The 13,978-nt window shown below is 44.8% G+C and overlaps 1 protein-coding gene across 3 annotated transcripts in view; it reads left to right on the top strand.

The window, feature by feature from the left end:
• Positions 1 to 2,686, top strand: part of TOP2A (DNA topoisomerase II alpha) — a 30,894-nt gene extending 28,208 nt beyond the window's left edge. For all 3 annotated transcript variants that reach the window (XM_075994549.1, XM_075994552.1, XM_075994551.1), the window contains exons 33-35: positions 6 to 143; positions 1,060 to 1,256; positions 1,561 to 2,686. In XM_075994549.1, coding sequence (XP_075850664.1) covers positions 6 to 143; positions 1,060 to 1,256; positions 1,561 to 1,689 — 464 coding nt within the window. In that variant the 3' untranslated portion in view covers positions 1,690 to 2,686. The remainder of the gene's footprint in view (positions 1 to 5; positions 144 to 1,059; positions 1,257 to 1,560) is intronic.
• The last annotated feature ends 11,292 nt before the right edge of the window (positions 2,687 to 13,978 follow it).

The raw sequence follows: 13,978 nt of genomic DNA, 5'->3' as shown, positions 1-13,978 counted from the left end.
TGAAGAAAAGGACCTTGAGGCTAATGATAAAGACAGTGTACCACTTTCTTCAAGCCCTCTTGCTTCTGATTTCTCAGCTGAAACTGAAATTGTAAACCCAGTTTCTAAAAAGAACGTGGCAGTGAAGAAGACAGCAGCAAAAAGTAAGCCTAAATCTTTGAGATGGTTTAATATTGCAATTAACTAACTGGTTTCTATAAGTCAGTTTCAATTTTTTATTCCCAAAACTTACTATTCCTTTTCCTCAAGGAGGATCGCTTGAGGTCAGGAATTCCAGACCAGCCTGAGCAAGAATGAGACCCTTGTATCTACACAAAATAAAAAACTTAGCTGGTCATGGCTGAGGCAGGAGGATCAGTTGAGCCCAGGAGCTTGAGGTTGGAGTGAGCTATGATGATGCCACTGAACTCTAGCCAGGGGCGAGACCCTGTCCAGTTCAATGGAAGCAATTTCTTTTAGTTCTTTATAATCAAAGTTGATAGTCAAAGGTTTAAAATCATGTGTTTCTCTGAATGCCAAGGCATTATCTAGCTCATTTCTATGACATGGTTAGGATTTATAAGCAGTTGGAAGTATTTAATATAAAACAAATTTTAAAAATTAAATGCTTAAGAATACTTCAAGGCCAGGCACAGAGGCCAATGCTTGTAATCTCAGCACTTCAGGAGGCCGAGGCAGGATCGCTTGAGCCCAGGAGTTTAAGGCTATAGTGAGCTATGGCTGTGCAACTGCACTCCAGCCTGGGCAACAGAGCAAGGCCCTATCTCTTAAAAGAGAAAAAAGAAACTTTGATTCCCTAATGCTGCAGACTAGTATCTGGCTGAGGCCTGTTAGGTTCCACCACACCCTCCCACCCTCATCCATGGAAAAATTGTCTTCTGTGTATGAAGCCGGTCCCTGGTGCCAAAAAGGTTGGGGACTGCTGTTGTAATGTTTTTTCAGCCCTTAAATTGTCTTTTCCTATGTTCAATGTACACAATCATCAGGTTGCTAAAGAAAGTTCACAATGAAAAATTCATCTAACAGTGCCAATGATAAATTACCTGTGTTAACCTGTAGGTCAGTCTTCTACTTCCACCACGGGTGCCAAAAAGCCTGCCCCAAAAGGAACCAAAAGGAATCCAGCCTTGAATTCTGGTGTCTCTCAAAAGCCTGATCCTGCCAAAACCAAAAATCGACGCAAAAGGAAGCCATCCACTTCTGATGATTCTGACTCTAATTTTGAGAAAATTATTTCTAAAGCAGCCCCAACCAAAGTGAGTATTTATCCTAGTTAGTCCTTTTGCTACAGATGTTCTGAGACACATAACTAAGCCTTTGTTCTTAATAACTTGGCATATTTTTAAGAAAATAAATTTAAATCTCACAATCTATTAGGTTTTACTGTATATAATTTAGTTGTAACAAAGTTAAATATGCCACTTAATTAGTCAATGGGAGAGCTGGCCTTACTATTTGGTAGAAGGTAGAAAACTTGAATTGTCTGTTGATATATCTTTTACATTGGAATGATGCTGTCAGGTTTACATTGTGGAAATTACCTGGGCTTTTCTCTTGTAGAAATCCAAGGAAGAGAGTGAGGACTTCCATCTAGATTTTGACGCAGCAGTTGCTCCTCGGGCAAAATCCAGTCGGGCGAAGAAACCTATAAAGTACCTTGAAGAGTCAGATGAAGATGATCTATTTTAAAATGTGAGGTGATTATTTTAAGAAGAGTCAGATGAAGATGATCTATTTTAAAATGTGAGGTGATTATTTTAAGTAACAGTTTTATTGAGCCTAAGACTGGTTTTAAGTTTATCTGAAGCTCTTGATTGCCTCACCTCTCAATTTAGTTTTGGGAAGGTATTTCTAATATAAGACCATCAAAGTGAAGTGAGTAGAGCCCCAGTATCCTTTAGCTTTTTGTAATACTGTTAAAATAGTGACCATCTCATGGGCATTGTTTTTTTTTTTTTTCTGCTTTGTCTGTGTTTTGAGTCTGTTTTCTTTTGTCTTCAAATCCTGATGTTAAGCTCTTCTGGACTTATAGAGATAGTTATGTGGTCACTTCAGCCTGAATTGTTTATTGACCACTCATTAAGCTAAAAGTGTCACTCTGCCTCCTTTCCTACTTTCAGTAAATATGAGATAGAACATAATTAATTCTGTTTTATCTTAGTTTTATAAGTAATTTTCCATCAGATAGAACTTTATAGTTCTAGTACAAATACTCTCTGCTCAGACTTTTATGTGCTGAATTTTGTTCAAGCAATGAGAAATTGCTCATATCCTTCTGAATATCATCAGAGGCTGATAAAAAGCACCTTGGCTGTGTCTATATATCCTCAACACAGTCAACAAGATGAAGACCAGTTATGTGACTATTCAATTCCTGACTTGTCCCCTCTGGCTATCTCTGAATCTGAATCTCGCAAAGAGAGAGACAAGTTTCTAGGGAGGACTGGATTGTATAAGACTGGGGACAATGTTTGCTCCAAGGTCTTACTGATGCTGTGCTCAGCAATAAGCTGTTAGATCCATTTGGAGAAATCTCCATAATTTCAATCTGTAAACTTTTTAAGACCTTTCTACATTGTTATGTGTGACTTGAGTGATGTTATCAGTGTTTTTGTAAATATTTACTATGTCTTTCTATTTAGCTTAATTCCAATTTTGTAGTTTAATAAAATGTTCTAAACATTGCAAGCCATTGAATGCCTTTTTTTAACCCACCACCTACACCCTTTTCCCTACTCTAAAATATAGTCCACTTCCTTTTTTAAATGATTCCTTACTTTAACAACTATTTTGTTAACCTAGTCAACTACTTGATGGTATCAATAAGTTGCTAATCCATTTAGGGAAAAAAAATCAGGAGTCCACTTTTTCAAGGCTTCTTGGGCATGGCTCTGAGTCATGGTCCTCAAATTTGGCTCAGAATACATCTCTTTTTTTAAAAAAATCTTAGATAAATCCAACTACTATCTTACATCTTACACCAAAATTACACTCAAATACACTAAATATTTAAATGTCAAACGAAACTATAAAAATGTTACTATAGGCCGGGCACAGTGGCTCACGCCTGTAATCCTAGCACTCTGGGAGGCCGAGCCGGGCGGATTGCTCAAGGTCAGGAGTTCGAAACCAGCCTGAGCAAGAGCGAGACCCCGTCTCTACTATAAATAGAAACAAATTAATTGGCCAACTAATATATATATATAGAAAAAATTAGCCAGGCATGGTGGCGCATGCCTGTAGTCCCAGCTACTTGGGAGGCTGAGGCAGAAGGATTGCTTGAGCCCAGGAGTTTTGAGGTTGCTGTGAGCTAGGCTGACGCCACGGCACTCACTCTAGCCTAGGCAACAAAAAGGGAGACTCTGTCTCAAAAAAAAAAGTTACTATAAGAAAAGTAATCTTGAGTTATAGGGGGATAAACTAAATATATCCAAAAGGATAGTGTTATAAAGGTGTGGAAAAATGAGTCCTTTCAAAGAAATCTGGATAGAAAGGCCAAGCTCTTTGACCCAGTAGTTCCCAGTAGAACTAAATTTTAAGGAATTTAGTTCAAGAGAAGAATCAGACATGTGCAGAAAACTATATAAGCCTGAGCAACGTGCCAAGACCCCATCTCTTTTTTTTTTTATTTGTTTCAGTTTTATTTTACTATCTCAGTTTCAGTAAAAGCTTCAGAGACCTGATTGACACACATCATAAACTATCACCACATACAGTATATATAAACTGTTTCTTCTTTTCCTTTTTCGAACAAGGTGGCTCTATCTTTGTTCTAACCAAGACCCCATCTCTACAAAAAAAAAAATTAGCCGGGCATGGTGGTATGTACCTGGGGAGGTACTGGAGAGGTTGGAGCTGGAGGATCAATTGAGTCCAGAAGTTTCAGGTTCCTGTTAACTATGATGATACCACTGTACTCAAGCCTGGGTGACATAGTGAGACCCTGTCTCAAAAAAAAAAACAAAACAAAAACAGAAATATGGGCCGGGCGCTGTGGCTCACGCCTGTAATCCTAGCTCTTGGGAGGCCGAGGCGGGCGGATTGCTCAAGGTCAGGAGTTCAAAACCAGCCTGAGCAAGAGCGAGACCCCGTCTCTACTATAAATAGAAAGAAATTAATTGGCCAACTGATATATATATAAAAAAATTAGCTGGGCATGGTGGCGCATGCCTGTAGTCCCAGCTACCCGGGAGGCTGAGGCAGAAGGATCGCTTGAGCCCAGGAGTTTGAGGTTGCTGTGAGCTAGGCTGACGCCACGGCACTCACTCTAGCCTGGGCAACAAAGCGAGACTCTGTCTAAAAAAAAAAAAAAAAAAAAAAAACAGAAATATGGGTACAAATAAAAGGAAATCTGAATAAGATCAATGGGTTATATCAATGTCAATATCCTGGTTATGATCTAGTTTTGCAAAATTGGGGGAAAGTGGGCAAAGTGTACAAGGGGACTCCCAAAACTGCATGTTACCAAACTATAATTATCTCAAAGCCATATACCAAGATGTTTATTAAAGTTTTTTTGGTTTTTTTTGAGATACAGTCTCACTCTGTTGCCTGGACTAGAGTGCCGTGGCATCAGCTTAGCTCACAGCAACCTCACAATCCTGGGCTCAAGCAATCCTGCCTCAGCCTCCCGAGTAGCTGGGACTATAGGCACACGCCACCATTCCTGGCCAATTTTTTCTATATATTTTTAGTTGGCCAATTAATTTGTTTCTATTTATAATAGAGACAGGGTCTCGCTCTTGCTCAGGCTGGTTTCGAACTCCTGACCTTGAGTAATCCACCTGCCTTGGCCTCCCAGAGTGCTAGGATTATACTCCCAGAGTGCTAGGATTATAGGCGTGAGCCACTGTGCCTGGCCCAGAAATATTTTTTTAAAAAAAGAAGTTAGTCAACTTTTGACTTCAGACTAAAGCTACCTACCCAAGGACTTATTTATCAAATATGAAGGTTAAGCCGGGCATGGTGGCGCATGCCTGTAGTCCCAGCTAACCGGGAGGCTGAGGCAGAAGGATCACTCGAGCCCAGGAGTTTGAGGTTGCTGTGAGCTAGGCTGACGCCACGGCACTCACTCTAGCCTGGGCAACAAAGCGAGACTCTGTCTCAAAAAAAAAAAAAAAAAAAAATATGAAGGTTACATCAGTGCTGGTCATTCTAGACTGTGTATACAATCAAGCTTGAGTGTATAACACATTTTTCTTTTGCTATTTTCTTTTTTAGTAATTTTCTTGGGGAATTAAATTTTGCAGACTTTTTCCTTATTTTGCTATCATGTTTTGCACAAAGCAGAGCCACTGTCTGACACAACTGTTAAGGAATGTTAAACTGAATTATACTCTAAAAGATGGTGCATTAGATTTGCCTGAAAAACTTTACCCATTTTCATTCTTTTTAAAAATACCATGTAATGTGTACATATTTAACTAAAGAGATTTATAATCATAATTATTTTATTGTAATGGTTTTAACTAAAGTTTTTCCTTTTTTCTCAAAAATAAATTAACAAGTTAGCTCTTGACCAGGAAAGTGCTTGCTAACTAAAAAGGTGAATACATTTTCTTGGGATCTCACTGTATTGCCCCAGCTAGAGTGCAGTGGTATCATAGTTCACTGCAACCTCAAACTCCTAGGTTCAAGCAATCCTGCCTCAGCCTCCCAAGTAGCTGGTATTACAAGTGCACACCACCACACCCTGCTAATTTTTCTATTTTTTTTATAACGGGGTCTCCCTCTTGCTGGGGCTGGTTTCAGAACTCCTGGCCTCAAGCAATCCTCCTGCCTCAGCCTGTGAAAGTGCTAGGATTACAGGTGTGAGCCACCGCACCCAGCCTCTTGTATGTTTTTATTCAAGAAACCCACTTAAGAGAGAACTAAGGAAGTCACCTTACCAGTAAGATCTGGAATTGACCAGAACATGCACTGAGGGCTACTGGGGAGAGATTTTTAATAGAACATGGGGGAACTATCAATCCAGCTTTGAAGAATCTCCATGGAAATTGAGCTCGATAGTGAATGGTTGCATTACCACCTGTGTCAAAATTATATGCTTCACAATTGTCTTTGCTAGATCAGAGACTCTGAAAAGGCTAGAAATGAGAATGTAAAAACCTACCTTTGATAAATTACAAAGTGAAAAGGTGGAGAGCTCTGGCAGACACCACATTAACTAAGTGATCAAACTTGGCACAGCAACAATGAATAAGACCAAATAACATAATGTCCTCCTGATGTGATGCAATGGGAAACATACATCATCACCCATGTAGTATTCTTGCCAAAAAGACTTACCCTGAACCTAATAATGAGTGAACAATTAGACAAATTGAATTATAAGACAAATTCCCACTGAAAGGGGTGAGCTTGGGGACTTCTACTAATAAAGCAAACAGGCTCAACTACAAGGAAAGAAGCAATCTGGTCCTAAATCTCAGCCTTGAATCTCTAACCCTGAATCTGTCTTGGTTTGTTTTCAAATTTAAAAATTCTATGTCCGCCTTACTGTTCTGAGTTGGGTAGATGACTAAAACCATAAAAGTAAAGAAATAATATAGAGATGAAAAAGCAATCAAACCAATAGTATTTATAATTTTGTGTTAAATTTAGGAATAAATGTCAGTTATCAGGATAATGTGTCTGTATTACATGTTTTATTTATTTATTTATTTATTTTTGAGACAGAGTCTCGCTTTGTTGTCCAGGCTAGAGTGAGTGCCGTGGCGTCAGCCTAGCTCACAGCAACCTCAATCTCCTGGGCTCAAGCAATCCTCCTGCCTCAGCCTCCCAAGTAGCTGGGACTACAGGCATGCGCCACCATGCCCAGCTGATTTTTTCTATATGTATTTGTTGGCCAATTAATTTCTTTCTATTTATAGTAGAGACGGGATCTTGCTCTTGCTCAGGCTGGTCTCGAACTCCTGACCTCGAGCAATCCTCCCCCCTCGGCCTCCCAGAGTGCTAGGATTACAGGCCTGAGCCACCGCGCCCGGCCTGTACTACATATTTTAAATGTCCCTGATGTTTAAGAGAATGTGACATTGAAATTGTAATTTCAATTTAAATGTGTGATTTTAATTTCAAAGATTTTAAGAAATTTGATTAAATTTGTAAACATTATTGTAAAATTTGAAAGAACTTGAATTACTACATTTATAAGTTTGGTTTATGAGGTTTACAAGAGTTGTTTTTTTTTTTCACGTATGCATTTGTTTTATATTTTCTGTACTTTTTTGTTTTTTGAGACAGTCTCACTTTGTTGCCTGAGCTAGAGTATAGTAGTATCAACCTAGCTAACTGCAACCTCAAACTCCTGGGCTCAAGTGATCTTCCTGCCTCAGCCTCCCCCGTAGCTGGAACTACAGGCCCTGGACACCACACCTGGCTAATCTTTCACAAGAGTTGTTTTAACGCATAGGAAGATATTTGTTAGAGCTGTAAGTCAGCCCCAACCAGGCACTGGAAGTGTTTAGAAATTTAATTAATCAAGTTTGTAATTGGTCTTCCTTGCTTAGGCAAATTTAGCTTATCAAAATTATGAGATAATTGAAAATTAAAGAATAAGAGGACAAGGAGGAGGGGAAGTGGGAAGACGGGAAAGAAGTCTCCCAGAGAGGTGGAGAGAGAGATGTGTAATGAAGACTTAGACAACGTCTTGTTCTCTGTTTTCACTGATTCTGCAAAGACTTTCAGTACAGATCTACATTGCTTTTTTTCTTTCTAAATCAACCTTATTGAGGTATCATTTACTTACATAAAATGCACATTCCATATAAAGGAAGAAGATAGCAGGCAAAAAAGGAAAAAAAAAAAAAGTACGTCCTAAGTATACAGATTGATGACTTTTTTTTTTTTTTTTTGAGACAGTCTCGCTTTGTTGCCCAGGCTAGAGTGAGTGCCATGGCGTCAGCCTAGCTCACAGCAACCTCAAACTCCTGGGCTCAAGCAATCCTTCTGCCTCAGCCTCCCCAGTAGCTGGGACTACAGGCATGTGCCACCATGCCCAGCTAAGTTTTTCTATATATATTAGTTGGCCAATTAATTTTCTTTCTATTTATAGTAGAGACAGGGTCTCGCTCTTGCTCAGGCTGGTTTTGAACTCCTGACCTCGAGCAATCCTCGCACCTCCGCCTCCCAGAGTGCTAGGATTACAGGCGTGCGCCACCGCGCCCAGCCAGATTGATGACTTTTTGACAAAAGTATGCTCATATTTCTCCCTTCCAAGTACTAACCAAGCCTAACCTGCTTAGCTTCCAATTTCAGGGAGGTATGGCTGTAGACAACAAACATCCAGTCCTGCAATAACCACCATCACTATCAAGATACAAAACATTTCTGGCTGGGTGCAGTGGCTCACACCTATAATCCCCAGCACTTCGGGAGGCTGAGGGAGGAGGATCACTGGAGACCAGTAGTTAAAGTTTACAGTAAGCTACAATCAGGACACTGCACACTAGTCTGGGCAACAGAGTGAGACCGTGTCTCTAAAAAAATTAAAAATAAATAAAAAGTTTAAAAAGTAAAATAAAGCATTTATATCACCCCAAAAGTTCTTATGTGCTCTTCAACCCCTGGTCCCAGACAAACATGGATCTGATTTCCACTACTATAAGATACTTTTACCTATTCTAGAATGTCATATGGAATCACAGTACACATGTTTTTGTGGCTGGCTTCTTTTCATTCAGCGTGTTTTGGAAATTCATCCATATTGCAGCTATCAAGAGTTCCTTCTTTTTTTGTTGCTGATTATTATTCCATTGTATTAATTTGTTTATCTATTCACCTGTTATGGTCATTCAAATTGTTTCCAGTTTGGCCCCATTATGAATAAAGCTGCTATGAACATTAGAGTACATATCCTTTTTCAGACATATATTTTCCTTTCTTTTGGGTAAATACCTAGAAGTGGAATTGTTGAGAGTATGTTTAACTTTATAAGAAACAGGAACTAGTTTTCACAGCAGTTGTATCATTTTTACATTCTCTCTTACATTCTTCAGTACTTTCAGGAGTTAGATTTGTGTTCTTTTAGATACAACAGTATCTTCATTGGCCTCAAGGTGGTCCCGATATGTCCTGATGAGTGTAAAAAGATATACCTGTTCAGATGAGATGCCCAAGCAAAATTTAAAAAAAAGAAAGAAAAAAAAAGCTGGACGCAGTGGCTCACACCTGTAATCCTAACACTCTGGGAGGCCGAGGCAGGTTGATCGCTCAAGGTTAGGAGTTCAAAACCAGCCTGAGCAAGAGCGAGACCCCATCTCTACTAAAAATAGAAACAAATTAATTGGCCAACTAAAAATATATAGAAAATGTTAGCTGGGCATGGTGGTGCATGCCTGTAGTCCCAGCTACTCGGGAGGCTGAGGCAGAGGATCACTTGAGCCCAGGAGTTTGAGGTTGCTGTGAGCTAGGCTGACGCCACGGCACTCTAGCCCGGGCAACAGAAAGAGACTCAGTGTCAAAAAAAAAAAAGACTAGGGGAAAAAAGATATACCTGTAAATGTTATTTTAGCTGGAAGAAAGGAAACCCCATCTACAGATGACCTTGTCTTTCAACCCCCAGTGACTTTCCAGAATGTGTGCCAAGTACAGCTTTTTGGATCTAGGAGAATTGCTTTCAGGGAGGGAACTGCTAAGGTCTGCCAGTCAACTGATCTTGATCTGACCTGATCCCACTTCTGCCCTGCAGAGTCCTCCTTGAGAGATGCTGAAAGTGAAGGGACCTCAGAGTACTCTCTCAACATGGCCCCAAGTCCAGGATCACAAGGCTGGGGTGACAGAAAGAGGGTCAGGACCCCCAGGCTCCAGGCAGTGACAGTGATTGCTTATACATCTTAACATATACAAACACAGGCTATTCAGAGCTGCACAGAGGGGAAAGGAACTTTGAAAGATGCTGCTAGGTTACTCAAACCCTTCCCCTTCCCCACCCCCAATCCCAAAGCACTTTCTCTCACCTGTCAGTTCACTTGGGGCTTCAAGGAATGGAAGAGAGGGACCCTCCACCCCCTTGGTCACTCAGATGAGGCTACTGCAGGGCCCAGACACCTTCAGGTACAGTTACTGTCCTCACGGAGCAAGGTTAAAATTGCGTGAAAAGGTAGGGGCTTCCACTAATGACCCCTCCGCCCAAGGACGGGAAAAAAGGGATGGGGCTTGCCAGAGACACATGGAAAACTCAAGAGGTGCATTGGTTTGGAAGGGCCTAGGGTCAAGGTGACAAGCAAGTCTGAGGAGGTTTCCCTCTTCCTTCGGGGAGAAGCTGCACATGCACGGTTGATGGGGGGAACCGAGTGCCTCTGACGCCCCAAGAGAAGCAGATCTGTGACACTGAGGGCTGCATTCTCCCTACCTGGGCACTAGGCCACCTAGAATAGACTACATTACCCAGCCTCCCCTGCGAACAGATGTGGCCAACGACCTGTGAGCAGATAGGTCACGTGACAGCTTCCCGGCATCCCTGAGAGAGCGGGCCTGTGGGGCGGGGCATGGGAGGAGCCTGCGCCCTGGGGCCTGGGGGCCTGGGCAGCACTTCGCCCTGTTTTCATGTGAGAGAGAAACAAGCTTCTCTTGTTTAAGCCACTACTTCGTATTTTTGTTGTTCCAGCCGAACCTAATAATAATCTTAAAAATTATGGGGCCAAAGGAGGAGCTAAGGCCGGCTGCGGAGGCGGGCCCCAGGTGGTGGTGGTACTTCAGAGCCCGAGGGGTCCGTGGGGGGCCGGGGCGCCCAGGTGAACAGAAAGTCTTCCGGCCTGCAGGGTTTTCAGGCCGCCGGGGAATTAGAAGGTCAGAAATGGCAAGGAAGGGACCAGAAGTGATCAAGAGGAACCAACTGTGCCCACCCTCTCCCTTTCCTACCCAGACATCTGGGCCAAAGCCAGCAGGGCTGGGGCGGGAGATTTTTACCATCAACCCATTCGGGTGCCCTTTCTCTGGACTGGATGTTCTGATCACTGAGCTGAGACTGAGGTGGCCACTTAAGTGCCCACAAGCTCTAGAGGAGACCGGAGTGAGCGGCTGAGGCATGGGACCCACAGAGTTTGCACCATCTTGAGGCAGGGAAGATCTGCACCCTCCCCACCCCTCCCGCCCCACTTCATTCCTTCATTCCCCCAACAAACACTTACTGAACATCTGCGTGCCAGGAACTGCTCTAGGCCCTGGGGACAGGGGACAGAACAAAACTCCGTGTCTGTCCTGTGGAGTGTACGTGCTAATGGGAGAGATGGGTGCTAAACAGGATAAATAAGAAAACTATAAAGTGATCAGTGCAAAGGAAATGAAGCTGAAAAGGGACAGGAAATAGGGGGTTACATTTCAGTCGGGGCAGCTAGGGAAGGCATCATTGAAAGGCAACATTTCAGAAAAGACTTTTTAAAATGTTAGCGGGGCAAGGAGACAAAATACAATCATGTCTTGATTATGTCATTGGGATTAATTTACTGGGTACAAACATGAAAAGCCTGCATACGTGTGTCTGTGTGTGACTGACGTGGGCAGTGGCCCCACAATCCGACAGGCCAGGGAGAGGTGTCTGGAACAGAGACCGGAGCAGGGCAGGATGGGCCTCTCAACCCTGCCCAGTCTTCAAGCATGGCCAAGAACGCGGCCTCGGGCTGCCAGCTCTGGGCAGCATCAGTGACACCTCCTCCCAGGCTGGACGGTGCTATCTGGGAAGGAGCCTGGGCCCCTGAGATTGTAGAGTCTCCTGTGTCTGGCCCTGTGGCATCAGGGGCTAGGGACAGTGAGGTGTGACCATGGGCTCTCCACATCCCGCCCCGCCCTAGCCCACCACCTCTGCCACTTTCCATTCCCGACAGGCAGACAGGGTCTGATGGGGTTTTTCCAGGCTGGGCCAGTGGCCTGACCCAGCTGTGGTCACAGGGATGGGGTGGGGACCATTCCTGGACAGTCAGGGAAGATGAGGTGTGACCCTGAGCCCCTGTGGCTGGGGGCAGGAGGCGGGTAGCAGCTTTGCCAGGAGCAGGCTGAGGTCAGAGAGGGGGCAGTCAAAGTGCCCCCACCCCACATCCTGTTTTCAGAAAGCGGGGCCCCAGCACTGTGCTTTTTCCTTTGGACTTTCTCCAGGGCAGCGTCCCCCCACCCAGGCCCACTCCCCAGGGAACCTGCACGAGGGTGGGAGGGTTCCCCGGCACGCCTAAGCAGGGATTCACCTAGAGTTTTTCCAGACTGGGCTGGGACCCTGAGCTAGGGAGGGGGGAAGTCACATTCCCATCCCTTCCTGAAAGCAGGCCTGAGGGGCCCCATGAGCAGATGGAAAACCACACAGGCCCTCATGGTGGGCAGGGAGAGGAAGTGGCACCTTCCCCCTTAAAGAGATAGGTTTGGTCACCTCCAGTGCCTGCACTCACCAACCCCACCGGACACTGGCCATTCAGAGCTGCACTGGCCATTCAGAGCTGCACAGGTGTCGGGCTCTGGGACACCACCTGAAAAGCCCAGCCAGACTAGGTGGAGGACAGTTCTGTAAAAGGCTCAAGAGCTGAGGCTCTGGAACCCACCAGGCCAGCATGGGGCTGGGACCTGCTCTTTACTGGCCACGTGACTGTGGGCAAGTGGCTTAGACCCTCTGAGTCTCAGTTTCCCCTGTAAATAGTGCCATCCTGCCACTGTTCAAAGGAGGATTGAATGAGCTAATTGGGCTCCATGTGGGGCCTGGCCCCCCAGGTGTGCAGGTGAGGAGGGGAGTGCTGTGTGGTGGGGCAGACTCCTAGGAAGACGGGACAAATAAAACATCCTAACCTGGGAGTGTCCCATCCCTGGCTGCTCAGATCACCATCGGTCACCCTAACTCTCCTCGCCATAGGACAGCTTCCCAGCCACCTAGGGCAGTAGGAATGGACTCTCAATTCAGAGCCTTCTGGGGGGGGGGGAGAAGTTTTCTACACTTCACATTATAAAATAACATGTTCGTTATAGTAAATCTGGGAAATTATAGAAAAAGCAGGAAGAAACCACATACTTCATTCAACTACCAAAGCCAGACACTCGACAGTTTAATGTCTTTCCATATGGGAGTTCTTCCAGACATCCCAGAGAACATTTGGTTCCCTGTAACATGGTTGGAACCTCAACTTGAAGACAATGAGCTGGAAGAAATCGTGGGTCAGCTGGCCTAGCCTCCTCAGTTATACGAAGCCAGGAGAACCCAGCCCAGAGCTGCTGAATGACTTGTCCAAGGTGAGCAGTGGCAGACTGGAACCAGAGCTGTTAGATGTTTGCTGCTCCTTAACCGCCAGCAGCGAACCTCCCTCCATCGGTGAAGACCATCTTCAAGGGGACACAGCTAGCAGCAGATCTACGCCCCCCAGTGTGGAGGAGTCTGGCGGGCTGCCATGGCTCCCCTGGTTCCCTTGATAAAGGATGTGGCTCTGGTTAACCCATCCCCCATTTCTAGGTGGAGACTTAGCTATGGGGGTGCTGGGGGAGGGCTGGAAAGGGAGGGCTGGCAGAGCCCAGCAAGGGGTATGGCCCTGCATCTGTTCCCAAGGGTGGAGCCAGGCAGCAGGGTCTCCCTGTCCCTTTAAGAGAAGGGGGAGAGCGAGCCCCTCTGGCCATCCTGTCCTGTCATCCATCCCAGCCAAATCCGAAAGGGAAAATGAAAGAGAGAGCAGGAGAAACAGGTCCCAGCCACCTCTCAAGGTCCCTCGCTCAGCTCTGACACCTCGGCTCCAGCCCCAGGGTGAGTGGGGTCAGGTGAGGGTTTGGGGGCACAGGGGCCTATGTGAGAGGGGCAGTGGGGGCTCCCAGGAGATTTGGGGACTGGAAGCAGAGGTCCCCAGGGAGGAGAGCGAAGGCCTGGGCCCGCGTTCCCACCGCACTGGGGTAGGAGTGCAGGGACACCTCCAACAAGGACCCCGTGAGAGTTGTGGAAGTAGGGGCTACTTTGTGTCAGCCTCCCAACCTGAGAGGAGTTCACCGCAGTAAAAATGGTGAGAGAAATGGTGGAGGAGTC

Source organism: Microcebus murinus, chromosome 18, assembly GCF_040939455.1.
Source record: "Microcebus murinus isolate Inina chromosome 18, M.murinus_Inina_mat1.0, whole genome shotgun sequence".
In the NCBI taxonomy this organism is placed as follows: domain Eukaryota; kingdom Metazoa; phylum Chordata; class Mammalia; order Primates; family Cheirogaleidae; genus Microcebus; species Microcebus murinus.
The sequence above is the reverse complement of the archived record's forward strand: the minus strand, read 5'-3'. Positions and strand labels throughout refer to the sequence as shown.